We start from the raw sequence: 26913 nt of genomic DNA, 5'->3' as shown, positions 1-26913 counted from the left end.
GCAGTGAATTTCTCGTGTTTTAACAGGGTGTCAAGTCAGGTCAACAGCACATCTGGCTCAACATCTAACACAGTGTCATATAGAGTATAGTAGCAGTAGTATTGATGGATTAAAATTTAACAAGGCCTCCTGTGCATAAGGTTATGCCTTTGTTTGTCGGCTATACTTTAATTTGACTTGATCTTCTCACAACATTTTAGATGTAACCTTGGAAACATCATTTCATGTCGTGGCTTTTTTTGGGGGGTCGTGATTTTTTTTTATATTGTAATAACATGAGATTAAAAAAAACATGGTAATATAAACTAATATAAAAAGCATATTTCACAATGTAACAGCGAAAACTGAGAAAAAGCAAATATTTGTCATTTTTGCCAGACCTATTCACATCTTAAAATCTAAGTATTTCATGTGTCTTTGCTCCTCAATGTAACATTAATTTCTTTGTAATCTAATATTAATTTACCAAGTTTATAAATTGGATATTTAGATAACTGCGGATATTTTTCGCCGCCTTCCTTGTTCCAGCCGGACATTTTTCAAGGAGACACAAAACAATCCAAACAGTACAGTGGATGGATGTGCGGTAGGGTGAGGACTTCATAGCCGGGCCTTAAAGTTAACTCTCGGTAGACTGTAATTGATCTCGGGTTGGTGTCCGTATGCGGCGAACTTTATCACGAGCTGAAGCAAGTAAAACGTTCCCCGTCACACTTTATTGTGTCGCAGGCGGCTAACTCGGCGTTAGCGAGAATGCTAACATGATGCTCAACCCGTCGGCCGGGTCCTCGGACGACCGAAAGTCCATGTACAGTCAGCCCCAGAGCGGCGCATACAAAAGCGGCGACAAAACCAGCCCTATCAGCGTCATACTGGTCAGCTCCGGCAGCCGAGGGAACAGACTGCTGTTTCGATATCCTTTCCAAAGAGTCGCTGAATGTCCGTCGTCTCTTTCAGGTGGGTGTTGGCGTTCAGCATCAAAGCGGAGACATTTAACGAAACACCCGGCTGCTGCGCTCTCTGGAGATCACTTCATTGCACTACCTACAGGAAATGCATAGTGGAACAAACACCTCGCAGTATAATCCCGCAAGGCTCGTTCAGCGGTGACTGTAACCCTCACCATCACATGTTTGTGTTGAATGAGATTTTCCTGTGTCTGTTGTTCACCTGTACTTTCACCTGGCCGCTTGTGATCAACGCCGGGTGTGCTGACCCTCGTGGTCGCCCAACAGCGGTTAAAGCCAGACAATCACTGCCTTGATCGCTGCTGGGGCTTAATAAGAAAGTGGTAGTTTAAATCGCGACAACATGCCAAAACACTGGAAACTGAATTTCCCCAAAAAGTTTGTCCCCTACCAGCCCTGAGAAAGAGAGCGGCAAACTGCGGCCCAACCATTTGAACCTGAAAAATGATCTTGCACAAGTTGGTGACCGTGTTATATTTGTTTGTATTTGTTTTCGGTTCTTGACTGGGAACAATATTGTGAACCTAACATGTGTTTTTTTTTTTTTTTCTCTAATGGTTATAATGACTAACTTTCTGAAATTGCCCACAAGGAAAACAACGGAGTCCGTACGCACTGAACACAACTGGGGATACTCCTGATGAACAGGATGGTGATTCAAGGTAATTTATTTGGTCTTCATCTATAGTATTCATGGGTTCATAAATTGACGATTGCCTGTTCTGAGATCCAAATGAGCTTTTTGCGCTCATTATGTTTTCCTCCGCGTTGCTTTTGATTTGTTTTTGTTTTTTTCCCCTCCCACCCAACAACACATTGTTTTTGTTTGTTTTTGTTTTTTTTCAACAGAAATACACAAGCTGGCATGTAGTTTATTTGTGGCTGAGCTTTGATTACAATTTCAGAACATTAAACAAAATCTTGAATGAGTGTGACCTCAAAATGTAAACCTATCACCTCACTATGTGTCTCAAGTTTGTAATAGCTCCGGCTGCTGTTTGAATGTGCTTCGCTTATCTGAACTGGTGAAGAAGGAAAAAGCTTGTAACCCGCCACTTTTAGATGATTTGATATTTTGCTTGCTGTGCCAGTGAGATTGAGGGCGCTGGTTGTTTTTACGTGCCTTTTTAAGCTAAAACTTCATGTTGGGGCCAGAAGCTGTCAATCAGAGATACAAAACTTTAAATGTTGACATTTCAGGGTTTTCCATAAGCCAAAAAAATAACGGAGGAGGGAGGGCTTGTTTTACGAAAATACGTTATATCATTAAGTACTGTTTATAAAGTTGAATAAACTAGGTTTCATTTGCTGATCAGGACCAGGAAAGTCGTGGGATTTAATATTTTTTGGCGCAAGTCATGGAATATGTATCTTTTTTTTTTTTTAGCATGTTTAAATGTTAGTTGACATTCATGAAAATATTTAGTTTAAAGTGGTTTGCAGTATTTAAGTGGCTGGTCATGACTGCATATACTTAATAGTATATTTTTTGATTCCTGTTCGAAATCTTAGTGGCCTTTATGACAGTTTTATTCTGGGTTTTAAGCTCAGTTAAATATAGAAACTGTTCAAAGAAAGAAATCTGTTACTGACATGAGGGCTTAATCAGGGTAAACAAGCATTTTCACATCACAGTATCACATGTTTGTTCGGGTTGTTTTGATGTCCATTTTTATGCATTTAGCCCAACTGTGTGTTGCATTTTCCCTTTTCTTTGCTTTTTTTCTTCTTTTTTTGTGGCCCAATTCCCATTTCAGAGAACAATCTCCACTAACTGACGAACAGTTGGTAGCAGGGTAAGACCAAATAATTATCAACCACCTTTTTCTTCGCTTAGATCACCCCTGTCTTTTTATCCCCTTCTTTTCATGTTTGTGTCTTCTATGGATCTCCAACCCTAGTCCCAGTAAAATCCTTGTGAACGATCAATAGAGGTTGAATGAGGGCTTGGGTTGAAAAAAAAAAAAAAAGACTATCAATAAAGTTTTAATTCACATTGATTATATTACCTCTTGCGCGTAGACTCGGCATTACAGAACAAAATTCAAATCAATAGCTCAACTACAATAAATCTGCTGCTGCACATTCTTTCCAATTGTGGTGGTGGAGTAAGTCCGTAGTGTGTTTAATTTTTTTCTGTAAGTTAACACCTTGATTTTTATCCCTCTGATCGCAGCATGAGTTACTTAAGTCGAACCAGCATGAGTCTTTCACACTCTTCATTCATACAGCGATTTCACTTTTTCTGCAAGGAAGCCTCTTCCGCTTTTCTCCTCTCCAGTAGCCACACAAGCTTTTTTTTTTTTTTTTTTTTTTAATTTACACTGATTGTTCGATTACATTCCAGCCAGATGCATCTGATTAATGCAACCCCTCTGATAGACAGGAATGTGAAAACGTGCAAGCAAACTGAGCTAATTGAAACTTTCTGAATCGTCTCAGCTGTTGTCACTTCTCTTCCCACCCTGCACACTTTCTTACCGAGTCTGTTCTTCCTTCTTTGAGGTTCTCGGACATCATCCTCGCCACCATCCTGGCCACCAAATCTGACATATGCGGAAAGAAGTTTGAACTGAAGATAGACAATGTTCGGTTTGTGGGTCACCCCACCCTGCTTCAGCATCCTCCCATCATTCAGGTTGGAACAAATTCAATTCAATTTTATTTATGTTGCTCCACATCACTACACCGGTTATTTCAGGGCCCGTAACATAGTAAAGTCCTTACAACAGAACCATAAAACATTATACAAAGGAATCCAACATTTCCCATGTCAGTGACAGCTGGAAGGAAAAAAAAGTCCTTTTACCAGGAAGAAAAACATGAAGCCTGATTTTTTTTTTTTTTTTTTTTAAATTCAGCATTTTTCTGCAAGTGTAATCAAGATGTTTTCTCATGACTTGTTAAGAAAATCTGCACGTCATACTCTCTTCCTCCCCCATCTGGTGGAACAAATATTGTGGATTCAAACCAGTTCCATACAGAATAGGAGTGCAGCAGAATAAGTGGGATATACAGTTTGAAGAATCATTACTTTAAAAAGTTTTAATCAGCAGCTACGGCAATTTTTAATGAGTGTTTTGCAGTCGCTGTTACTTTACTCTGTGTAACACACTGTCCAGATCATATCAGTGAACACCAACCCTAAATTCTATTTTGATGTCATAATTATTCTTATCCTTATTAATGCGATGCCGTAGACTTGACAGCTTTTTAGTCTGATAATTCACTGCATGTGTTGATGAGGGTATTTCACAGTTACAAGATGTTGAAACTTATCTAGCAATTCAATATTCCATCAACAGATCCTCCAGTGAAAGTAACGTGTTGTACAGTCATGCAATACAAGAACTTCTACTGAGACTAATGTTAAAAATGGATGTAGATGTCATTCAGCACTCCTCTTCCACAGTCTCAGCCTGAACTCAACATTTCTGTTGTGACAGTGGTGTATTTGTATACAGCTGGTTTACAGGGTTGTGTAACACGGTGGGGGTGGAGCTTTAATTGGTTCCTCCCCTTTTACTTCAATGGCATGATAAAAAAAAAAAAAAAGTTAAACTTTCTTTTGTCAAATGACAGACAGACTTTTCATCTCTGCCTAGTTATTTTGGATATTTCATATAATTTCATTATATGAAAAAAATTTATCTGAAAAAATGAATTGTCAGATCAAGCAATATTGAATTAATTGTTAATATTAACAATTCAAATAATTGTTGTTGCCCTACATTAATGTGCTATTTAAAAATGTCCCTGTACTCTATTTGTCAGTTGAAATATCGACTATATCATATCTAAATGAACAGACTGTAGATTGAGACTTTTATTTTTTGATCTTGTGAAAAATAATGTCTGTTTTTGCAGGTTTCTAAAACAGATCCTTCACCTAAGAGAGAAATGCCTACAATGATCTTATTCAATGTGGTGTTTGCACTGAGGGTATGTAAAAAAAAAAAAAAAGAAAAAGATTTACATTGTAATTGTCTGTGTTATTAAAAATACCAGTTTGCTGTAAGTATACAGATTAAAATGAAAAGTAAAGCTTAAACTGATGTTTTAACTTTAATTTGGCTGTCTGTGGGTGGGACACTGTAGATTTTGTTATCAATAATATGAATGGGAGGGGCGTGTGTGTGTGTGTGATAATATTCCAGAATACTCTATCTGTGAGAAAACGTGAAGAGGGAGGGGACAATTTATTGTTTTTAATCATGCTGTGCAACAAGGCGCAGCCCGTTCCCACCCGTGCTGAGTCATTATACCCAGTAAGACCCGGTGCAGCTGAGAGACTGCAAAAGTGCTCCGTCATGTTTTGGTAGCAACTTTGATAGTTGTACTGAGGAGACCTCCAAAACAACAATAGTCCGTGACAGAAAGAATTTTTAGGTTTTTGAAATCAAAGTAAGCAATTTCGCCACTGCTAAACTATAGAAATATAGAAGAGATGATGAAAAGTAAAGGATAAGGTCATTCTGAATATTATAAGTGAGAGGAAGTATTGCAGGGCTTTTATAGTGTCTTGCACAAGAGTTACAATAATTCTGTATTAATTATATCCTTGGATACTTATCTTAAGTCTTTCACGCACATCTTTTAAAGTTTCATACATTTTTAAGTGTTTTGCATGCTGCAATCTTTATCTCACATGAGGCGCTCAAAGTCCATTAAAATATTAACTGCACATATATATTTCACAGTTTAATGTTTGACATGAATGTGAACTTGAGTCAGGTTTATTCACATAGTACATAGAAATACTGCCAAAGTGCCGTACAACGTAAAATTTAATTAAAACAAACGGACAGACTTGAAGCGTTTAAGTCATTTATGACAAAACGAAAGAAAGAAAATGATTTATATGAAAAACAATATTAAGCCAAAACCACACGCATATATACATGAGCAGTAAACAATACTCAAAAGATGAAATTAAAATGAAATTGGGCCAAACCTGGAAATGCCAGAGGAAATGAATATGAATGTGAACTGATGCACTCACGTTGTTCCTCCAGAATAATATAACATAATACTGAGAAGTCTTTGTCAAAGTTACACTATTAAAACGGTGTCGGCCTCTACAGGCAAACGCTGACCCGTCTGTCATCAGCTGCATGCACAACCTGTCGCGCCGCATCGCCATCGCCCTGCAGCATGAGGAGCGCCGCTGCCAGTACCTGACCCGCGAGGCCAAACTCATGCTGGCGGTCCAGGAGGAGATCACCACCATGACTGAGAGTGAGAGCCACATGTCACATAGAATGTTTCTGGGCAGCTTAACAGCATGGTAATATTGTTCTGATATAGTTCATATTTCACAGTATATTTTGACAGCGTTTCCTGTTTCTCCTGATGTCAGCAGATGGAAGCCCCCAGTCCCCATTCAGGCAAATTCTTCCCAAATGTAAACTCGCCAGGGACCTGAAGGAGGTGTACGACAGGTGCGTGTTGTGTTTTTGTCTTAACCTGCACATTATACATTTATCTTGTTGTTCATAGAGCCTTTTCTGATACGGATGGTTTTTTCAGTCTTTGTACGACTGGTGTGGTGCGACTACACATCAACAACTGGCTGGAGGTGAGCTTCTGTTTACCGCACAAGATCCACAGGATCGGCGGCAACCACATCCCCCCAGAGGCATTAGAGCGCAGCCTGAAGGCTATACGGTATGTTTGGATTTCTTTGTACACATTTCATTTCACTTGAAGTTTCCTCGGAAGTGTACAGTAAATCACACGGGGCAATTTCACAAGTTCCTGCTATGATGCTTCTGACAACACCTCAATCAGCAGCAGGATGCTAAAAACGGCCTATCGCCACCAACCAGATACTCCACCCAACAGCCCCCCTCACGCAGCATAAACACATGCAGGCGTTACTACAAGCCTTATCACAGATGCTTTTTCAGACGCAACCCTTAAAATAACATTAAGATCTTAAATACGAACGACCTCATTAACAATGTATAACTTATTCTATTAGTTATATCTTTCTATTTTTCCCACAAATGTCAGTGTTTTTACAATACAATTACTTTTTAATTACTGCTTTCCTAAATTTAGCCTTATATTAGTTATGTATGTACACTCTACTAAAAATCGATTTAATAATATTTAAAAAAAAATTGTTAAGTCTGTGACAAACAAGTATAATATAACTGACCTGATGGAGTAAAAATAATTATAACAACAAGGGAGAAACTTTACACACACATACACGCACACACGCACTGAGTTGGCCAGCCAGTGTAGACATTTACAAGAGTGTCAAATAGCACAGCCTTGTTAAAATCCCACCTGCTCTGTGTTGTTGGATGCAGCGTTGAACCCTCAGGTCGGCTCACACAGTCAAATAAAAATATCTGACCCTTGAAACTGACCGTTTAATCTCCCGCCAGGTCGTTTTGTCTAAGAAGTGTCTTTAACAGCTGGGTTTTAAGCGCTGTGTATTTTGTGAGCTGAGGTTTTACTTACCATTTAACGCACTGTAAGAAACCATGCGAAGGTTTCTGTGGGCAATACTGCCACCTGTTGACACCCCAGCTTAATTGCAAATGTTTGTCTCCTAGTAAATTCAGTCTTTTAAAGCTAAACAAAATGTGCAAAGGGGAAATAAATGTGTGAGTTTCAGCCATGAGATCCTAAAAGATGTGCAGATATATGATGTAATATTTATTTAATCAAAATGGTATGTCTGCGTATGGATACATGTACAGACTCTACTTGTACATACTGGCGCTGGCTTCTATTGAAGGGGGGGGGGGAGTCATTCTGTCCCATGTGTTGGTTCCTGCAGACCCTATCACGCCCTGCTGCTGCTGGAAAATGAGAAAGCGCTGCTCAGCCAGCTTCCCCTGGACTGCTCGCCTGCGATGGTGCGCCTCATCAAGACCTGCTCAGCTGTAAAAAACCTGCAGCAGCTCGCCCAGGATGCAGATCTGGCCTTACTGCAGGTGCACAACTGTCACACTATACCTGCATCCGCTTTACTCTTTTAAACACCTGATGTCATTCTCTGACTTTATCGGGCATTTGAAGTCTGTGATGATTAAGCTCATTTAGCAGCAATTTAGCAAATAAAGAACGTGCTGATTGCTTTGCAACACACAAAAGAAAAAAAAAATGTCATTCATACGTGCAGTTTATGAATAATATTAGAGGACTGAAAAACCCTTTTGTTTGATTTGGCACTTGATTAGACCAATAATGAAATGTAAAAATGGGGTGCAATTAGTACAACGATTGGAGTCATATCATATTGTATGTCTGAGTGCTATGTACCATTAAAAAATGATTAGCCAGAGAGGTTACTGTACAGTATTGTTGGTGCCGTACTGCCATCTAGTGGACAATGTAAGTCATACAAATCTAACAAAGTTCCCATCTGAGGAGTTCATACATTTTCCTTGCAAAGCATTTGCTCCTTCAGATCCAGTTTCTTTTCACTTTAAGATTATTTTCTCCCTCAGATCTTTCAAATTGCTGCTCACTTGGTCTACTGGGGCAAAGCGATCATCATCTACCCGCTGTGTGAGAACAACGTCTACATGCTGTCTCCACATGCCAACATCTCCCTGTGAGTATTTATGATACAAGGCAGTTACTGAAGAACATAATATTGCTCTGCACTCATTCACCCCATTGCCTCATAAAGAGAAGCTTAAAAAGCACATCCTTATTTATATTAAATGCTGATTTCTAAAACCTTTGCTTCTGACAAGACTTACAGAATTAATGAATTTTAAAGAAAAGCTGCGTTAATGAAAGGTCTCTGTGTTGTGAAATAATATGTGCCACTTCTCCCTGAATAGATACTCCCCATTGGCTGAGCAGTTTGCGCAGCAGTTTCCTGGTCATGATCTGCCCTCCATGTTAGCCAAGTTCTCACTGCCTGTCTCGCTGGCTGAGTTCAGAAACCCCCTGGAAGCTCCTGCACAGGAGGTAGGACTACTGTCACAGTTTGAATACTATAAAATGTAGTAAATATTCATAATAAATCTATTACAGAGGTCTGTGAAAAAGAGAGATAATCACTCCGGTTTTAAAATTGTGTCTTCTGGTTTTTCCCCCATATGGTAAAATAATCAAGATTTGTATATTTTGTTTTTTTGTTCTCAGAAGCAGAAGGGAAAACAATAAATATAAATCAAAATGAACGTTCTTAAAATGAACTGATTTATGGAAGTATGAATCTTGTTTGAAGAATAGTTGACTGACATTATGTACAAAACTAAACGTATTTAGTAATTCAGTAAGTAATGTACAGTTTCCTGGTAAATCCTTAGTCTATATAGGGACGCTCCTGTAAATTAATACACCGGATTGTAAGAGCAGGGACCATCTGCTGTTCTCCGACGACCCATCTTGTTTTGGCCCAGCTTCAGGAGATGAATTATAAATGTCAAAGGGACATCAACTCCGGCGTCGGCGTCCTCCATTTTTCATGAGAACGAGAGCCGTGGCTCTTTTCTAGCGGCTCTATTTTGAGCTTGTTCGGTGCCCTCGGGCATGTTTGACCTGGTTACGTGAGCATGTTGAGCTCCACTCGTTCACCGTCTGCCGCTGTCCTCCTTGACCCAGGCCCAGCTCATTCAGATGGTGGTGTGGATGCTGCAACGCCGCCTCCTGACCCAGCTGCACACGTATGTTTGCCTGTTGGTGCCGCCCAGCGAGGACGAGCCCGGGCTGAGGGATGAAGACCCTCCGCTGGCTGCCAGAGTCGGAGGCCGCAGCCTCAGCACGCCGAGCGCGCTCAGTTTCGGTTCGCCGAGTACGTCCCCCTTCAGCCGTCTCCTCTGGTCTTACAGGTGTAACAAGGCGATACATATTGTATGAACGTCTCTGTCCTCCTCGTGTGTAGCCAGCAGCGATGACATGACCCTAACCAGTCCCAGCATGGACAACTCAAGTGCTGAGCTGCTGCCCGGCGGAGACTCCCCGCTCAACAAGAGGATGACCGAGACGCTGCTCGCCAGCCTGTCGGAGCACGAGAGGCAGGTTATTCTTAACATCCCAGCCGCTCAAAATCCAGAGGACCTGCGCATGTTTGCCAGGTAATGGAAGTTCTTCTTTAACCAGAGTGAGTGTGCTTTAAGGACGAAAATGATTTTTTTTTTTTTTCAGCTTGCCCTGGTTCTTTTGTTTTTACACAATCAGATTACTTCCGCTAGTTTTTGTTTATTGTTGTGTTGCAGTTTCAGAGGTTTGGAGGATGTGAACTGATGACGTCCTTCCACTTTTCTCTTTGGACAATAGTGCCGTGATTTCTCTGCACGGCCCAAATTTCCTCCAGCTGGTGTCGTACAGTGTGACACAGATTGCGAGCAACATTTTATTAAATCCATCTTGCAGTGTAACGTGCAGTAAATTTCACAATTGCTGCTGTCACTCGGTCGATGTGGGCCGCCAAACATATGGAACATCACATCCAGTGACTCATGACTTTATAAATCACTGTGTAGGCTTCATCTCTCCGGGAATAGGAGGACATTTGTGCAGTGATTTGGAAAGTAAAGTTATTCTAATTGCTCTCAGAGAATATTGGGCAATTTAATCGAAAAATGTTGTGATTTTGTACGTATTAAAAAAAAAAAGAAAGAAAAAAAAGAAACCGTCTGGAAAGCTAATCAATCTCATAATCAATGTTCCGCTCTAGTCACTGCGCAGTAATGTAAAATGTCGCTGGAGCCGCAAAAGTGCTGTCTCATGGCTGATTTCCTCTGCTAATGATTTAGCGAAACTCATTTTTCGTGCGTGTTATGTTGACTGCTTTCAGGCTGCTGCACTATTTTCGGGGACACCACCACCTGGAAGAGATTATGTACAACGAGAACATGAGGCGCTCGCAGCTCAAGACTCTGCTTGACAAGTTCCGCAGTGTCCTTGTGGTGACCAACCACGAGGATCCCATTATTTCAATCTTTCAGTCACCCATGGAGTAGGGACGGCACACCGACTGGAAAATATGTCAGTTTGACAGCAGGTAAAAAGCCTGCGGCGCTCACAGCTCAAAAGATGTTTTAAAACAAAATGACATGATGGCATTAACGTGTGCAGATTTACAAAATGTAGAAAGTGTTTTGTTTTTTTCTTTCTTCATGAGCCAAATGTTTGTTTACAATATTAAATTATTTTGTACATACCAGACGTGCCTTCAGGGTTCACTGTGAATATTAGATGGTTTAGTTTGACTTTGTCTTCCCCTGTCCCAGATGTGTTAGATCATCTGTGCTGGCCTTAGAGGGGCACAGTGAGTAATGATCATTCCAGACCTCCAGCTAACTCACCTTAGGAGTCCCCGAGGTGGGGAGAGAAAGACTGCAAGAAAGGGAAGAGTCTAAACATCAGACAGGCTGTTTGTGTTACGAGGGAAACGGAGCGTCCCAAACATCTGTAAAATCATTGAGGGGAGAATCTCCTGAGTGTGAATGTTTATACAAAAAATACATACGAAACAAAAAGTGTGTAAAGGTTACGACTCGGGACAATTTTACTCAAATTCTTTAGTGTAGTTAGTTTTCAGTACAATCTTGCATCAGTACTATAAATACAATGCAGCTTACAAAATGGATGAGAAACATCTTGTATAATTGAGAATTTTCGCGAATCATGGACTTCATTCTCCCATCTTGATTTTCAAAGAACTACAAAATTATAAAAATATAATGGATTCATTTCAAACTATTTGATTTCATATGTTTAAGATGTAGTGTATCGCATCAGGACACGGAGGAACTTCTTAAGTTTGTATTCTGCCTAAATGTTTTAACTCCACAGACAGAACAGATGGCTGATTCATTTCAGGTCCTTTTTGACATTGTGCTGTCCTGTGTCGGACTGCACATCTGAGGGACCTAAACCGTTCATGGCCTTTCCAGACAGAGACTGTCTCACTGTCTCTCTGCCTCTTTATTCACAACGCTAACACACGTGTGCCCACGTAGATAAAACCGCCACGGCCTCTTGGCCCACTCCCCGTGGGATTCGATCCCGATGCGCGGGGCTGATACTACATCCTGGGGTTTTGCTGGACTCGTGTCCTGATCCCTCTCCAGCCACACCTCTGGGTCTGCGGCTAAGTCGCGCCGGTCAAAACAGCGGGGTATATTTAGAGCCTGGCACAGCTTCGAAGGCCCGTTGCAGAGCTCTTTGTCTTTCAGTTGACGGGCTCCCTCTTTGCGTCTGGCTGCCCTCTGCTGCTTCATGACGTGCTGACCCTGCAGGGGCTCGAGTGAGCGCAGCAGCACGGCAGCGCCGTCCCCTGAGTAGCACAGCACACAATATGCATCAGTCAGCAAGGCTCCACTCCGTCTCCTTCCTTTTGCCCTTTACCCACTGATGATAGAAAACACTGTTGAATGTTGTATGAATGGCAAACACTCTAAACCAAAACAGGCTTCCTAACAACTTTAATTTTTTTTGCATTTGCATACCTCAGGAGGCCAAAAAAAATATATGAATATGCACACATTAATATGCCATAACATGTATTTGAGTGGGTAGTACTGTTACCTTCACTGGACACGTTCATACAGAGGTGGATGCCATAGATTGTATACACGTAGATAGTGCCTGGCTTCATGAACATGGCGGTGTTCCTCTCAGTGCGTTTGCCTCCCGCTGAGTGGGAGGCCTCGTCCTCCCCTCCGAGGTAGGCCTCAGTTTCCACTATTCTGCCTCGTAGCTCAGTGCCATCTGCACACCTGCGGACCAGCACCTGCAGGGACAAAGGACAATCAAGATTCTGTTTGTATTGCGAGGAGTCAGTGCATTAGTTTTGTACTACTACTTGCTACTAAACAATAAAGCAACAACAACAACAACAACAACAAAATCTCTGCTTCAACCTTTGCAAAGTTAAGTATTTTCTGATTTCCGTCACCGTAAACTGAACGTTTTGGTGTTAGACTGTTGATCCTGCAAAGCCAAACATCTGAGGATGGGACCGTTTGGGTGTATTTCACACAGTTTTGCAAGGCTGCGGAGGTTTACCTCTCCGAAGGATAGAAGAGGCTGAGCTGACATTAATGAGCCTCCTGTAATGAAATCCAAAGTAACCAGAAGTGGCTGGACTTCCCTGTGAGGCTGTGCTGTCTCAGGTCTGTGCAGCTCTGACAAAACAAGAAATTGCGTATCATCTTGTGATTTCAAGCCTGGTTCGGACTTTTCCGAACCTTTTAAGCTGCACCGGCACAAACATGAGCACAAGCGCACCCTGTGCAGCGCATTATATGGCTTTCGGGAATCATCCCCGACTCAAAACAACTGCATGTAAAAGTGAGGTGAGATGACTGCACCACCTTGCCGAGGAATGCTTTTGCCAAACTGACGCAGGGCTGCTGGAAAAACTCCTCTCCCAGTCTGTGCTGCAGGTCGTCCCCGGTGAAATAGTGGCTTCGCTCCGTCTCGACATTTTGAGGATTTTCCCTCCGAGAGGATTTCTCCTCCTTCTCCTCCTTCTTCTCCTCCTTCTTCTTCTTCAGTTTGGTAGGTGAAGCTTTTACAGTGCGGTTGTTGTGTTGGTCGGCTGCTGCTGCTGCTGCTGCCAATGTTGGCGTCTTTCTTTTTCTCCCTGCCATAACCTTACCGCAAATTACGAGCTAAAATTGAGCAAAGACAGCTTCATAAACCCAGCAACATATTTATATCGCTATATTTAAAACGTGTTCCGAATCATTTATTAAAAGTCTTGTTTTTTCCAGCGAAGGAGCCGTCCGCGCACCAGCGCACAGGAAGTAAATGACTATTATGAATCTCCTTAAAGGGACAGCGCACCTTTTCCTGCAGCTGACGGATATTCAATCATTGTTTGACTATGGATTATGTTGCAATAATTAGCACTTCCTGTTAAGACCGTCACCGAGGAGGAACGTCCATCTTGTGTTGTCTCACACATGACGTGACTTCTCCGTCCAGTGGTGCCTTCATGTTTGTAAGCCCAACATCCACTTCGCTGACAGATAAAAAAAAAAAAAAAAAAAAACAACAACAACCTGTGGCCCTTTTCCTGCTGCTGTCTTATCTTTTCTGCCTCATTAGGATAATAACATGTTATAAATAGAGCCCGTCGTGCTCTCCGCTGCGTTTGCCCAGGAAGTGCATGGCGCCAAATTGGCCCCGGGCACCGCGGGTCCATGTGGCTGTCTGGAGGAGTTAACAGCGCGTGACATGCTCCTGCTGCAGACTTTCCTGAGGAAAGCAGTAGTGTGTCGTGTTGCTGTTGTGGAGGCAAAGTGCGGATTGTAAACGGCACATGGCTGCGTTGATACAAGAGGAAGACGTGAATTAATGAATCAACTGCAGATATTTTGATATTTCAAACATGTAGATGGTTTTCATGCACAAAAAAAAGACAAAGTAAACACAGGTTGAGGATTGAAAATGGTGGAAAAATACTTTTATATTAATAAAAAAAAAAATCTGATTAAAGCACAGGAGTAAAACCAATTGTTAAATCTTTCTCTGGAGATTCTTTTCAGCGTTTTGCAGCAGCAGATGGAGCTCTAAAAGACATCCGTAATCAATCCAGCTTCTTCAGGTTGATCATTTTGCAGCGTTGAACAATAGAAGGGATCATTTTCTCCTTTGCAGCTGGTTTTATTTGAACCTTCTTCGTCTCTGTACTGTATTGTGCACACCAGGTCTCTTGGATGGGGAATTTTTTCTCTACATTGCAGGAAATTGTCATTTAATACTGTCTGTTCCTGCTGTGGTTTTACAGTTTTAACCTTCCAACACAATGCTATTCTTCACATTTTGGGCCTTTGCTTGGTTCTGATGTTCTTCTCCCTGCAGAACTGTACTTTGGCAGCGTTCTGCTGCAGATCCTCCTGCACATCCTGCAGCTACAGAATGAGCTCTGATACACCTCTGTCTTCAGCCTTTGTCAAGGGAGCCTTCTCTGATGCTTCACAGCTCGGTTAGTGCTTTGCTGTTGCATCTTTCTATACCGTCTTTACAAATACTTTACCTGAAAAAACTTTTACAACAAAAAAAGTTGCAAACAGAAGAAACACACGATTTTTCAGGTTTGCAGTGCGTGCAAAATTACTCATGAGCTACAAAGACTTTGTGTTTGTGACTCATCTGTAATTATTTTTGTCATATTGAAAAATATTGTATTGATAATTATCTGTATTACTCTGCATTATGATAGGCCTACATGTAATAATGTATCCCAAAAACTCTGTATTTTATACACTATACAATGTATGTGTTCATAAAAATAATCTAACTGGAAAGAGAGGGGGCATTTTTTTTTTAAATGTGCACTTTTAATACTCCAAATATTATGCTCATAATTAATATCATGTCATAATGGTCCATTTTAGAGTCAACATCATGTAAAGTATTTTTGTAAATGTTTTTTTTTTTTAATTTTTCAGTCATACTTTGACTTTAATTCATAAATCTAAAATAAGAAACAAGAAGCACATATCAAAACGAGTCCTCTCTCCTTTGGTTCCTCAGATCTTCTCTGTGGCTTTGCAGAAATGGATGAGAGGCACACGTCACTGGATTAAAGGTAAATTAAATACTGCAGCTATGCAAAAAGTTTCATAAAATTCCCACTTAAAATATTTTCAAAGCTACTATTCTGTGTTATTTTATTATGTTTTTAAAATGTTATTTCTCTCCAAAATGTAGTTTCCTGAACTCTATAAGTTTTCATTTCCAGGATCTTGTGTTTTTTCTCAATCCGGTCACTCCTTTTCTGAAAAAGTTTTTATTGACAAATAGCAGATTATAACATCATGTTATTGTTGTATCAGTGCAGCTGCATATCTGATGGAAAGATAAGAACATAAAGACCAGGACTGAGCCTATTGAGCCACGATAAATTCCAGACAAAAATCTGCTGAGCATGTTCAGTAGAAGTCTCCTGGCATGGCTTGTTGACTTTGCCGTGGCTGGTGGACCAGTGAGGGCCATTGTTTGATATGACTGTGTTTCCACTGCCTGTCAGCAGCGACTGCTCGGTCCGGTCCAGGCGGCTTTCATTGTTACTGGCCCTGATAATCTTAGCAGCCACAGTTCAGTGTTTAGTATTCTGGATCGTTTTCAACTCCAGCAGCCACCTCAGCGATCGTGACGCTGAGCAGGGACACCAGAGACTCATCTGTGTGTGCAGATGGACGAGCAGAATGCTGCCCGACTAAAAATATCTTACTACACCATGAGTCAGAGAATCCTACAAAGAATAGGGACTGATCTGCTGGGTTCAATATGCACTTGTTTTGCAGGGTGAGTGAGGAAGTATCTCCTCGTATTCGTGATTAAGTTTATTCACACTGTGGATCATTTCAGCTTGTTTTGACATCTGTTAAAATATATATTTATATACTGTATATAGTTTCACTTTAGTGGCAGACTGACACGGCTATCTTTGGTTTATAACTTGCCCCATAAATGTATTACATCAAACGCATGACTCTAATGAGCTAACTAAAATAATATTTATGATATCTTAGATCTGAATGTCAAAACCATCCCTGCAAAAGTCAGGCAGTCCACCAATTTTATCAAAATATAAAAATACTTTCCTTCAGTCAATCGGCACCTTAAAGAAAATGCTTGATTTGTTTATATTTTCTTAATTTTCTTAATTTTATCTTTCAAAAAATATTTTAAAGTAGTAGTTCCCTGCATCAGTGTGGCAGGAATATTAACAGATATTCAGATACTGAATACAAACAATTTAACTAGTAGGTGCTATTATTACTGTGAGAGACTGAAAGTTTGCTTCTCTTTTATATGAGAGTCATGATTTAAAAAAGGATGTCCATGATGTTTGCTGGTGAAAATAAACAACAAACTATTAGTGGCAACGTGTCATAGCTTTTGAGAAGCTGAGACAACGTCCTGTCTTATAGCCTGTATTTAAATTTGTGTTGCTTACATGATATCATCATAAAAGAGCCATAAAAAGCATGTTATTATTTTGACGGCAATGTAAGTACCAGCAATCCTTATTTCATTACAAGATGTATTGTATTTAATTGTAATAGTCTAAATGTTTTTTTCAGAGACCTTTTTACCATGGTGATAAAAATATGTTTATGTATTTTGGAAAATATGCATTCTTATAATTTACTTTTTTGTTTTTTTTTAACTATCTTTAAAAAATATTTTCTTCTGCAGACCACATGCCCCCCAAAAAAATCATGTTAATGCACCAAAACAAAAAAATGGAAATCACTGGCTTTTGATAATTTAAATACTATATTTTAATTGGATTATTGATTTCCAATCCGTCGAGTGCACATTTAACTTCATTTATTTTTGTGAGCAGAAACATTCTCACACACAAACATGTAACTGTGGATGCTTTTTTTTTTCCTACCAGGACTTTTAGTGGGAGAAACCTGGTAGCCATTTGCATCCTCACTGCGTGATGGCATTAATTATTTACTGATGACAATTAATGATTCATGTGCTTCTTTTCTTGTTTGCTGCAGAGGTGTGCTGTGAGCTGCACAGGTGGCCAGGCTCTCACTGGGAGATGGAAGCAGGAGGATTACTTCATCTGACACACCTGTACAGCTTATGGACAAACAGGTTTGTCTTTTTCCACATCTGGAATCTGACGCCTGCCCATTTTAACACAACCACTGGTGTATAAACACGGGTTAGGGAACACTGTAAATATGTATATGCACCACTAGGTTTTCCTTTTGTATATCTACACCACATATACAGTGTTTTTTTTTCTTTCTGTTTGCTCTGCATTACAGAAAATTAGTGGTGCATCATCCAGTTTAAGTCTCAGACAGTTCAGTTTCCACCTTTTCTTCAGAGACACACATCAGAGAAACATCTGTAGAACCCAGTTTTAAACCTACCCAGTGCTAGAAATGATCCCAAAGTAGTTTTTACACTTCACCGAAGTTTTAAAGCACAAATATAAGAGTCAGTTAGAGTTTAAGGGCTGCTTTGGTAGATCATTAAAGGACAGAAGCTCCCCCCCTCCTGACCTTTCTCAGCCTGCTCTGATAACAGTCTTGTCTCACCTCACAACTGCATAACTGTCGCTCTCACAGAGAACAACCATTGAATCAGGCGGGTGGCGGGCAGAGGGGGGGAGGGGGGGGTGTCTGCCTGGCTCCCGGGTCTTACTGGTCTTATCATAGAAAACAAGGGAGTTTAAATCTGCACAACACAACCACACAGCGAAAGCCTTTCTGCCTTTGATTTCTTTAACCGCCTCCTTCTGCTGCAGTGTTTTGTAAGGTTTTTTTTTGTTTTTTTTTTACCAGTGATACACGCAGTATGGGGTCTCTCATCAAATGAAAACCTGCATGCTCTGTATTTTAATTCAGGGACTTCAGTTGCCTACTGGTGATTGTGTGATCAGTGCTAGTAGCAAACGAAACCTTAAGTTATTTCATCGTGGATTAAAATGTGTTTCTGCTCTGAAAAGCCAGATTTTTGTCATTGTTGAAGTAAAAATCAATAGACCCAGGAAAGCATCAATTAAAACGTTACATGGTAGTAAACAGTATTTTTTTCCCCCCTCTTTGAAGATGTGGTAAACCATGTCAACCATGTACGAGCTAAAAAAAAAAAAAAGATTCCTCTGGTCCTAACCCAGAAATGATGGTCTCCCCTCTGCTCCTCTGCTCGGCTGAAGAAAGAGGAAGCTGTTTATGGACCGTCTGACTGCGTCCTTTTGGTTAAACATTATCCTTGCACTCAGCCCTTTTATCTCTGTCTGATTGATGGGCCTTTGGGGGTCGGTGAGTGCTCCTGCAGGTCCTGCGTCACTTCCTAATTGCTGCAGTTGACCCAGCTTCAACCCTCCTGAGTCCCAGAAGGAATTTTACCATTAATTACTGTGACTCCATGGTATATCAATCAGGCAGTCCTGGTAGGCTAGTGGACCATCCTTACTAAGTTGAGTAAAAGAGTTGATGAAGTCTGACAACTCATTCCTGTGGTGGGAACATTATCTTTTGCCTAGTTGAGGAGCACGTCTTTAACAGGAGCACACTTCATTTTTGACTTGAAGTGTGGCTATCAGTCACGCTGGCAGGGACGACACCCGCGGGTGCAAAATGGGGAGGAAAGTTAAGCTGGGAGGAAGCTCTAGCTTTTCATACCACAAACGCGAGCCGCTGTGAGACCAGTCCGCCGTATGTTTTGGTTTACCGTCACATTTTGAGCTGATTAAATCCAGTCTTGTTGGAGGAATTGGTTAAAATATAATAGGATGATTCTTGCGGCAGAAATTTTCTTGTGGGAGGAGAGCTGCGGAGTAAGTGTTGCAAAATTTTAAAACCACACTATCATATTTCCTGTACCCAGAAATGTGTTATGCGTGAAAGAATGTTAATTAAGGAGTACTGTCACTCCAGTGGATTTTTACACTCATACCAGTTCAAATTGTGAAAAACAAATATACAACAAATCGAACGTTGCTGAACAAGGATGAGCTCCTGCAACATTAACCATCCATTATTAAATGATTAAAGGTTTTATTACTTCTTCCCCCATTAGAATATACTGAATTTATCTGTTTCCGTAAGATCAGGAGAGAATCCTATTGAATAGAAAAGTGGTCAGCTACTTTAATGATCCCTTGATCCAGCAATATAAACAAATCATTTGCCCTGTCAGCATAAAATTGGACCAGATCATCCCTACCATTATTTTAATAGCAGAGAGGTGCTGTCAGACACATTCAGTGGAGAGTTTCCTAATAAAGAAGCACTTGTAGATCAAAGCAACTAAGAGAGATACTTTTTCCGGGAACCTGAGACTCCTGTGCCCGAAACATCATCTGAGGAAGGCTCCGTGCTTGGTGCCTCTTGTCAGCACTTCAGAAATGTTGTGCTCCTGAACATCCATCTCTCTCCTGGAGAATATTCCCAGGTGCATCCGAGCTTTCACCAAAACCAGGATGGAATGCGCTGTAATGGTCTTTTCATTAAAGGTGGAGCAGCAGGGTGTGTTAGTCCTGGAGAGGAGCCTCATTTTCTCAAATTAAGTCTCCACCATTTGAAAACTGATTGCAGTCTTGGTATTCTATCTGTCTGTCTGTCTGTCCGTCCGTCTAGTTCTATCTAGTTTACAATATTTGTATTTAATTATTTACATAGTTGCACAGTTACATAATCGCAGAGACGTCTTTTGTCCCATCAGCAGTCAAGATTTTTTTCATGAACATTTTTAGATGTGGGTGAGATCAATACTATCTTTGAGTTGTTGATCATGTCTCAAATGGCAAATTTTTTGAATTATTTATTTGTTGTTTATTGGTAAAGGAATGCAGATACTGTTTGTTGGCTGCAAGAGTTGATTTGATGGCAAATAAGCCTCATCACTGGTGATTAACAAAGCCGTCTAAGTCTACTCGGACAGCCTTCTTGTTTAGTTTAGGCTACAGTCAGCCATTTTAACATCATCAGACCCAAACCCCAGACTGGTATGACACTGCTGTAATGTGCTGTATGTGCACGCTCATTGAGGCGAAGAGAATTTGTGGGATTTATAAAATAGTTAACAAACAATCCGTTTATATGAAGCAGGGCAAATATTTTTTTCTAAAATAGGAGCACAGGGCTCATGGGCGGCTGGCACTGATAGCATGTGATGTCATGATCATCATTGTGTCATGTAGCAACACTGCACGGTTTGTCTAAAAAAACGACCAAAAAGCAGGCAAATGTGAAGGTTTGTGCAACAAATTTGTCAATCAGTTTCCACAATGTAATGAAAAGACTTACTGATTACAGAATTATTCATGTCAGCTTTAGACACTTGTGTAGGCTGGCTGCAGTATGATTGTGAGGCCTTTCTGAATATGATTTAAGGTGGTTGTCTGTGATTGGAAAATCACAAATCCTCATGTTTTTGTGTGCCAATTTCCCACAATTGAAGAAGTCAGTCCCAAATAAACATATTTGACACTATTAGGCAGCATGAAAGAGGAAGTGTGTGTAATTTCAAAGCTCCTTTGACATCAATGATTTCCCTGGATGTACAGTATGCACACTTCAAATGAATCAAGACGGGTTGCTTTTCTTCTGCAGGTGCAGCCACAATTTTATTTTGTTTTTAGTCTGTGGTTGTATCAATTTACATACAGCAAAATTATATAATACTGTCAGTCATTTATTGGATAAAGATTTGAGAATGTACACTTAAATTTTAATGAAAGTACCCTTGTATCAGATGAAGTGCCTCACTGTTTTGAGTCAAGATTTGAGCCGGGCTGGGGCTAGCTTCCTTAAATATGCCAACACAACACAATACACGACACAATATGTTCTTGTCATAGCAACAAAACTGTTGTTTCTTCACATTCTAGTAATCATTTTTGAGCGTTTTAACCTAGAAATCTGTCATAATTTACCTTTCAGGCTGTGCTAAATTCCAAATGAAACATTTAGATAAAAATAGAATTAAAAATGAAGCACAATAAAACAAATTTTGCTGATGAAATCACAAAATGACAATGTACCACCTTTTATCAATTATTTTACATCACTGTGGCGAATTCATTTTTAGGTCGTAAAACATATATTAATAGAACAGCTCTATGTAGGTGGCAGTGATAACCTAGGAGGAATAGGAGCAGAGACAGTGTACATATTATTTATTACAAATAACTTGACATCACTGGCTTTTTACAGTCCTCCGGTCCAGTTGGTACAGTAGTATGAGATGCTTTCTATCTTCCTTTAAAAAAAAAAAAAAAAAAAAAAATCCAAATTATTTATGGAGCCTATTCCTTGTTTATGGTTTTCATGATTACTTATGCCAGTAATTTAAACTGCACACTGAGTTGTCCTTTCGTTTACTCCACTGGGACATATAATGATTACGAAACGATCAGTATGACTGTAGTGAAATAGTCATTAAACATTTAATGTAAAGGGTCCCACAGACATTGACGTGGCTCGGTGTTGGGACTAGTTGGAGAGGGTTGAAGGTTTCAGTCCCAGGACCCCTCTCTGACGGAGGATATCGCTTAGTCACCGCCGTTAACCGGGAGAAGCAGCGCCTCCCTGTGTACGCACCGATTGGTTGGTGATCTTGACGGGCTCGCCTTCTCCACAGACCGTCTTCAGTCCAGGGCGGGGCTGACTCTCCACCAAACTGAATTAGGCTACAACCGGCACAAGAAAACTTACCCCGGGTCGATCCATGGAGCAGTGCGGGAACGCTCCGTCCGTAGGTGGGAAGCAGAGAACCGGGCGGCAGCCACATTTCGGCTACACCATCCTGGACTGCCTGAGCTGTTGTTGTGACCAGGAGTGACCGGATTGAATCCTACGGCACCGGGATTGGCTTTTTAAAAAAAAAAAAAAAAAAAAAAAACATCTGCTGGGTGGAAAAAGACGCGCGTTTGTTGCTGCGCCGCTGTCAGGATGATGTGACAAATCACTTCTCTGCTGCCCGTGGAAAAATCTGTCACACCGGATTTTTTTTCACTGCTGGAGATCAACTGAGCCGGTTGTTATAAGGGTAAGTTATGTCATTAAATCGTGACTGTCTCCTGTGGTCGCCCATACGGAAGGCGTCTGGCGGAGGAAGCGCTCACGCGTCGGGATCGAGGAGGAAACAAGCTTATTTTAGTCGATTGAATTACTGATCACTTAGTCTACATGTGAATCCTCCACATTATTCTGGCTGTAATAAACACAGCATCATTTAGGACGCGGAGAGTTGTGCCATTTGCTCTTGTGGAGTTTAAAGTGGGCCATTTGAAGTGCTCATGCCGTTTAATTGGGTCCACCTTTAGGCCCAATCACCTGTTTTAAAAAGTGTGATTGTAGCCCACGCGTTCAGGGGATATTGGAGTGTAATTAATGGGGTGTGAAATGAGCTTCATGTCCAAAGTGAGAGACAGGCTGAGAATCTAAATTACTTTTTTGTTTTAACTTGAACTTGACCAAGAGCCGAAGGCATGATGGTTTCAATTTCAAGATTTTCAACATTGTTTTATCTGATTAAAAGCTTCAGCCTGATTATAATTTTGGACAAAAATTTTAGCCTGAATGACTATGTTGTTGAATAATCATGCAAAACCAAGTCCCACCATGACCTCACTCATCCTCCTCCTCCAACTCCTCCTTTGCTTCCTCTTCTGGTCATCAGCATCACCATCCTGCTCCTCAAAGGCAGCCATGCATTTTTAGTTTGAGATTTTATGTGAATGGCAGCGTCACGCATTCCCTTTGCTTTAATATTGATGGCAGTATTTCAGGAGGAAAAGGTGCCTTTAAAAGAGCAGCAAGCAAGCGTGTTCTTGTCACATCAGCTTCCTGTTCTTAACCTCTTTGAACCTGAAAGTGTTGTTTTGTCCTCAGATCTTTGTTTTCTTTTTGAGTTGCGGCTTTCATGAGGCACCAACACACTGTGACTCAACGTGACTCATGGCAGAAGCTCACAAAAGGGCACAAATTCCACAAAATATCACGTGTGGAGCGGTCATCTAAATGTCTAGATTTTACTCATCGGAGGTCCAGAGCTCCGGAAAGGTGGCAGCACAAACAGCTGGCATATTAACAAACTGCAATCTTGTTGACATCGGAAAGGTTACGCACACCACTGTCCTACAATACCTGGGCAGACTGAAGTGAAACTGTAGACGTACTGTATTAGAAACTGCTGAGTTATTTTGGCAGACAGGACATAGGAGCACATGGCCTGGTTTGTGTGCCCAGTGTTCCTGAAACCTTATCACATGGGGTGGGAGGAGAGGGGGGAGGGAGGGGTGTCATAGCTCAGGGTGATGTAATCACACCAATAAAGCAAGCCCCTGATGTGTGATAGTAGCAGTCATGCTCGTCCTCTGGTCCGACTAGACCCCGGAGAGAATATTCCCAGTGTGTGTGTTTGGATGTTAATGTGAGTGATGGGACACTGGGCTGGGAACAGCTCTGCTCTCGCAGGTCGTCCATCCAGGCCGGCCTTTGTTGACTGCCTGGTATGTGAGTTTTTCAGAGGGCTGCTGAGAGGGCCACACTGTAGTCATGCCTGCATGACTCATGGCGCGGTATCTGTCTGTCTGTCTGTCAGTCTGGCCAAGTGCTCAGTCCTGTGCGACTGCTTCATGGTGTTACGTTCAAAAGAGCTACAGGCCTGGATTTTACGCTCAGCGGTCGTGTTATCAACCCTCATTGACCTCCATTTTTCAATACATGTTTCTTCCCATACGTCTCACAGCATGCTGCCCTATGCACTGGCACCATAGTGATGTTTTTTTTTTATATGTGGCCTGTAATCAGTTCAAGATATATCTTCAAGCAAGTCTCAGTTATTTAGCCCACAATGGGCTCTCTGTAGATTTGATGCTCTGGTGATGCAGAGGGACAACAAAGCAGCTCTGGATTTCCTGGAAGGAGCATTATATTCCCGAACTTGGGTGTACTCCGTGTGATTGTTGGTCATTTTCTTCAGTCTGTCTGGACAGAGCTGTCTCTGAGCTCAGACCAAGTGAGCGTCACCGGACTGAGCAGTTCCATGTGTGCAGAACACATGCTTCTCTAAATAACCTTAGGCTGTTACACCAACAAACACATCTGTATCACAAATTAAAAACTTGTTAACTTGAGAATCCACATAACTCGGCAACGCCAAGTTTACATTTATTTTGGAGCAGGTAGTATTTTTGCTCTGATTATATGCTTCAAGAATGCTGAAATAGCAAGTAGCTACTCTGTTAAATCTCCCTGCCCATCGATAATTATTATTATTATAATGGATATATATTCTTAATGGAGTTCACTATTAAATGCATAATATTGATATATATCATTTAGGATTATATTATTACTCTACATGGTTATGTTATTTAAGTATCATAACTGTTCACTTTCTGTTAAACCAGATAGGATGCTGATTTCTGAATAACTTTCCCCTTAACCACTTTTTAAAACAGCGTTATCAACTAATATTTTTTATTCTGTAGCTCTTAATTCCAACTCCTTCCACTTACTTTTTTTTTTATTTTGAAGTAAATATCGCAACAATAGTTTGAAACACTTTTGCCTTTACTCTATGAATACAGAAGGTTTATGCCTTATTTTACTCTCCCTTTGACAAAATTCAAACCTATTTATAATGATTCACCTTCTCCCTGTGAGTGTGTGGCATTGAGGACATAGTGCAGGGTTTTTCCCACCATAATGGTATTTGTTATAATAACACTTAAGTGCAGCACTCAAGTGTTGTTTTTACAGCACCTGGGCCACTATAGCTTCACTATAAGCTTCGTTTTACCAGTGTTTGGTGATTATTATTTTTTATGGCATTTTTAAATACGTATTGTAATGATAGTAGTCCAAAATTACATGAAGATGCATAGTCTTTAGTCAGTTTCCTGTCCCCCACTACCACTGCTACTTCTGCACCCTGGGCCCTACTCAAACCAGATAAAACTGATAGTGATGACTGACACGTCACACATTTCTCTCAGACCTTCATGAATCTGTTGTCTCCATCAGTGTCTGCCTTGTCTGAAAATTGTTACAGTTACAATCCGTCTCCCGGGTTGATTTGCGAATGTGTGGCACGACAGCACTACCTTCCAGAGGTCAAACATGTTAACCAACTCGTTCTGCTACTTCACAAACAATACGCACGCATTCCTGCTAAATATATTGGCTACAACTGTTCCTACAACAGAGCTCAAACAGACATTAGCTTAAAAGCATGTCAGGTATGTTTGACGTTGAGAGAGCTCACAGGCGGTGTTTGATCTCATCCTCACTGGTGCTCGCTCAGCTCCTACCTTCGTGGCTTTGATGTGGGTTTGATGAAGTTGTCAAGTAAGAACAGTGATTTTTTTTTTTTTTCCAGTGTGTCAAATTATTTGTGGAAAAATAGAAACCGCGCTGCGTCTCTAGTGCCTTTGGAATATGAAGACACATCCTGCCTTGTTATTAGAGGAATAAACAAAACAACATGTATGAGTTGTCGTGCGCTAATTTGAATCATACAGGAAGTGTTTGCCGCTTGTACAGATCATCATCTTATGGTTCCTTGTTTGAATGGAAAAAAAAAAAGGCTGTAAGATGACATAGTGCTTCCCCGTGTTGACTGCGTGATGGTGTGATCCAGCTGTCCCATGACACCTTGGTGGTTTCATGATGCAGCGGCAGCCATGACGATGAAGTCAGATGTGATGTAATGCTGTAATGCAGCAGCAGGGCTATTTCAGTTCTACTTCTAAGCCTCCAAGGCCTCCATCTGCCAGCATGCCACCCTGCCCTTCTCTCAGTCAGCACCTCATCTGTCATGAGCCAGACAGACATACGTGAAGTGGCATTCAGAATTTACTAGAAACCTTTTGATGCATAGGTTTGGAGAAGAAGAAGAAGTCGTAGATGTCGCTGAATTGAAAATGCAATCTCTCACAGTTATTTGGTTGAAGTCAACAGCAGACTGTAGCAGAGATCAGAACATCTAATTTGGGATTGGTAGTTACGGGGTTTCTGGTCTCATAGCTTGTGTTCTCTCTGGCCTGGTGTCTGAGGCTGGTTAACCTCAGGGCAAAGCTCATTTTCAGGGCTGTGTGTTTTTTTCCCAGAAGCCCTGCGTTTATAGAAAAGCAGCGATAGCTCCTTGACCTTTGATCCTCCTCTCTCGAGTATGAAGAGCTCTCAGAGGTGTGTCTGCAGATAGCCCAATAAATATCTTTACCCGATGCCTCGAGACAGAAATATATACACCAGGTATGTTGCAACTGCAAACTTTTACCTGGGTAAAAACTTTTGACAGTCTCGTAGCTCACACGGTCTTAAATTACAGTTGTGCCACTGGATGGTCAACTTGTGAAAAACCAGAGCAGTCTCCTTGTTAGAAACGGGCTTATGTTTGTAATGAATGCTATCAATACTGTGGTATCATTTTCTAACTTTCTATTGGGAATCAAGCAGTATAATGATTGAAAGAACTATGGTGTTTTCAGACTGTAGGCTAATCGGATTTGTTTCTC

At 41.0% G+C, this 26913-nt stretch overlaps 3 protein-coding genes across 7 annotated transcripts in view; 2 read left to right on the top strand and 1 right to left on the bottom strand.

Moving 5' to 3' along the window:
* Positions 1-543: 543 nt before the first annotated feature.
* Positions 544-11112, top strand: nprl3 (NPR3-like, GATOR1 complex subunit). 4 transcript variants are annotated; one of them, XM_069148802.1, is made up of 14 exons: positions 544-957; positions 1561-1630; positions 2726-2764; positions 3474-3606; positions 4836-4910; positions 6053-6206; positions 6331-6409; positions 6498-6635; positions 7765-7921; positions 8438-8544; positions 8780-8909; positions 9549-9738; positions 9829-10021; positions 10744-11112. In XM_069148802.1, exons 1-14 carry the CDS (start codon positions 762-764, stop codon positions 10907-10909), a joined length of 1827 nt encoding a protein of 608 aa, XP_069004903.1. In that variant the 5' UTR covers positions 544-761; the 3' UTR covers positions 10910-11112. The 4 variants fall into 4 exon arrangements, with proteins under 4 accessions (XP_069004903.1, XP_069004902.1, XP_069004904.1 ...); XM_069148801.1 differs by having other exon boundaries at positions 6328-6409; XM_069148803.1 differs by lacking the exon at positions 2726-2764 and having other exon boundaries at positions 545-957; positions 6328-6409.
* A 61-nt stretch (positions 11113-11173) lies between these two features.
* mpg (N-methylpurine DNA glycosylase) lies at positions 11174-13851 on the bottom strand. The gene is made up of 3 exons (XM_069148805.1): positions 13268-13851; positions 12480-12684; positions 11174-12228 (listed from the first exon to the last, which is right to left on the bottom strand). The coding sequence occupies exons 1-3, from the start codon at positions 13544-13546 to the stop codon at positions 11858-11860; spliced, it is 855 nt and encodes a 284-aa protein (XP_069004906.1). The 5' UTR covers positions 13547-13851; the 3' UTR covers positions 11174-11857.
* An 8144-nt stretch (positions 13852-21995) lies between these two features.
* The window catches only part of rhbdf1a (rhomboid 5 homolog 1a (Drosophila)), a 28542-nt gene continuing 23624 nt past the window's right edge, over positions 21996-26913 (top strand). The window contains exon 1 of one of the 2 annotated variants that reach the window (XM_069148787.1): positions 21996-22436. The gene's annotated coding sequence lies outside the window, so the exon portion shown is untranslated. The remainder of the gene's footprint in view (positions 22437-26913) is intronic. The other variant, XM_069148788.1, reaches the window with a different exon arrangement.

This window comes from Embiotoca jacksoni, unplaced genomic scaffold, assembly GCF_022577435.1.
Source record: "Embiotoca jacksoni isolate LCO1_2020_lvr unplaced genomic scaffold, fEmbJac1.0.p SCAF_15, whole genome shotgun sequence".
Classification (NCBI taxonomy): Eukaryota; Metazoa; Chordata; class Actinopteri; family Embiotocidae; genus Embiotoca; species Embiotoca jacksoni.
This window is presented reverse-complemented; position numbering and strand designations above follow the sequence as displayed.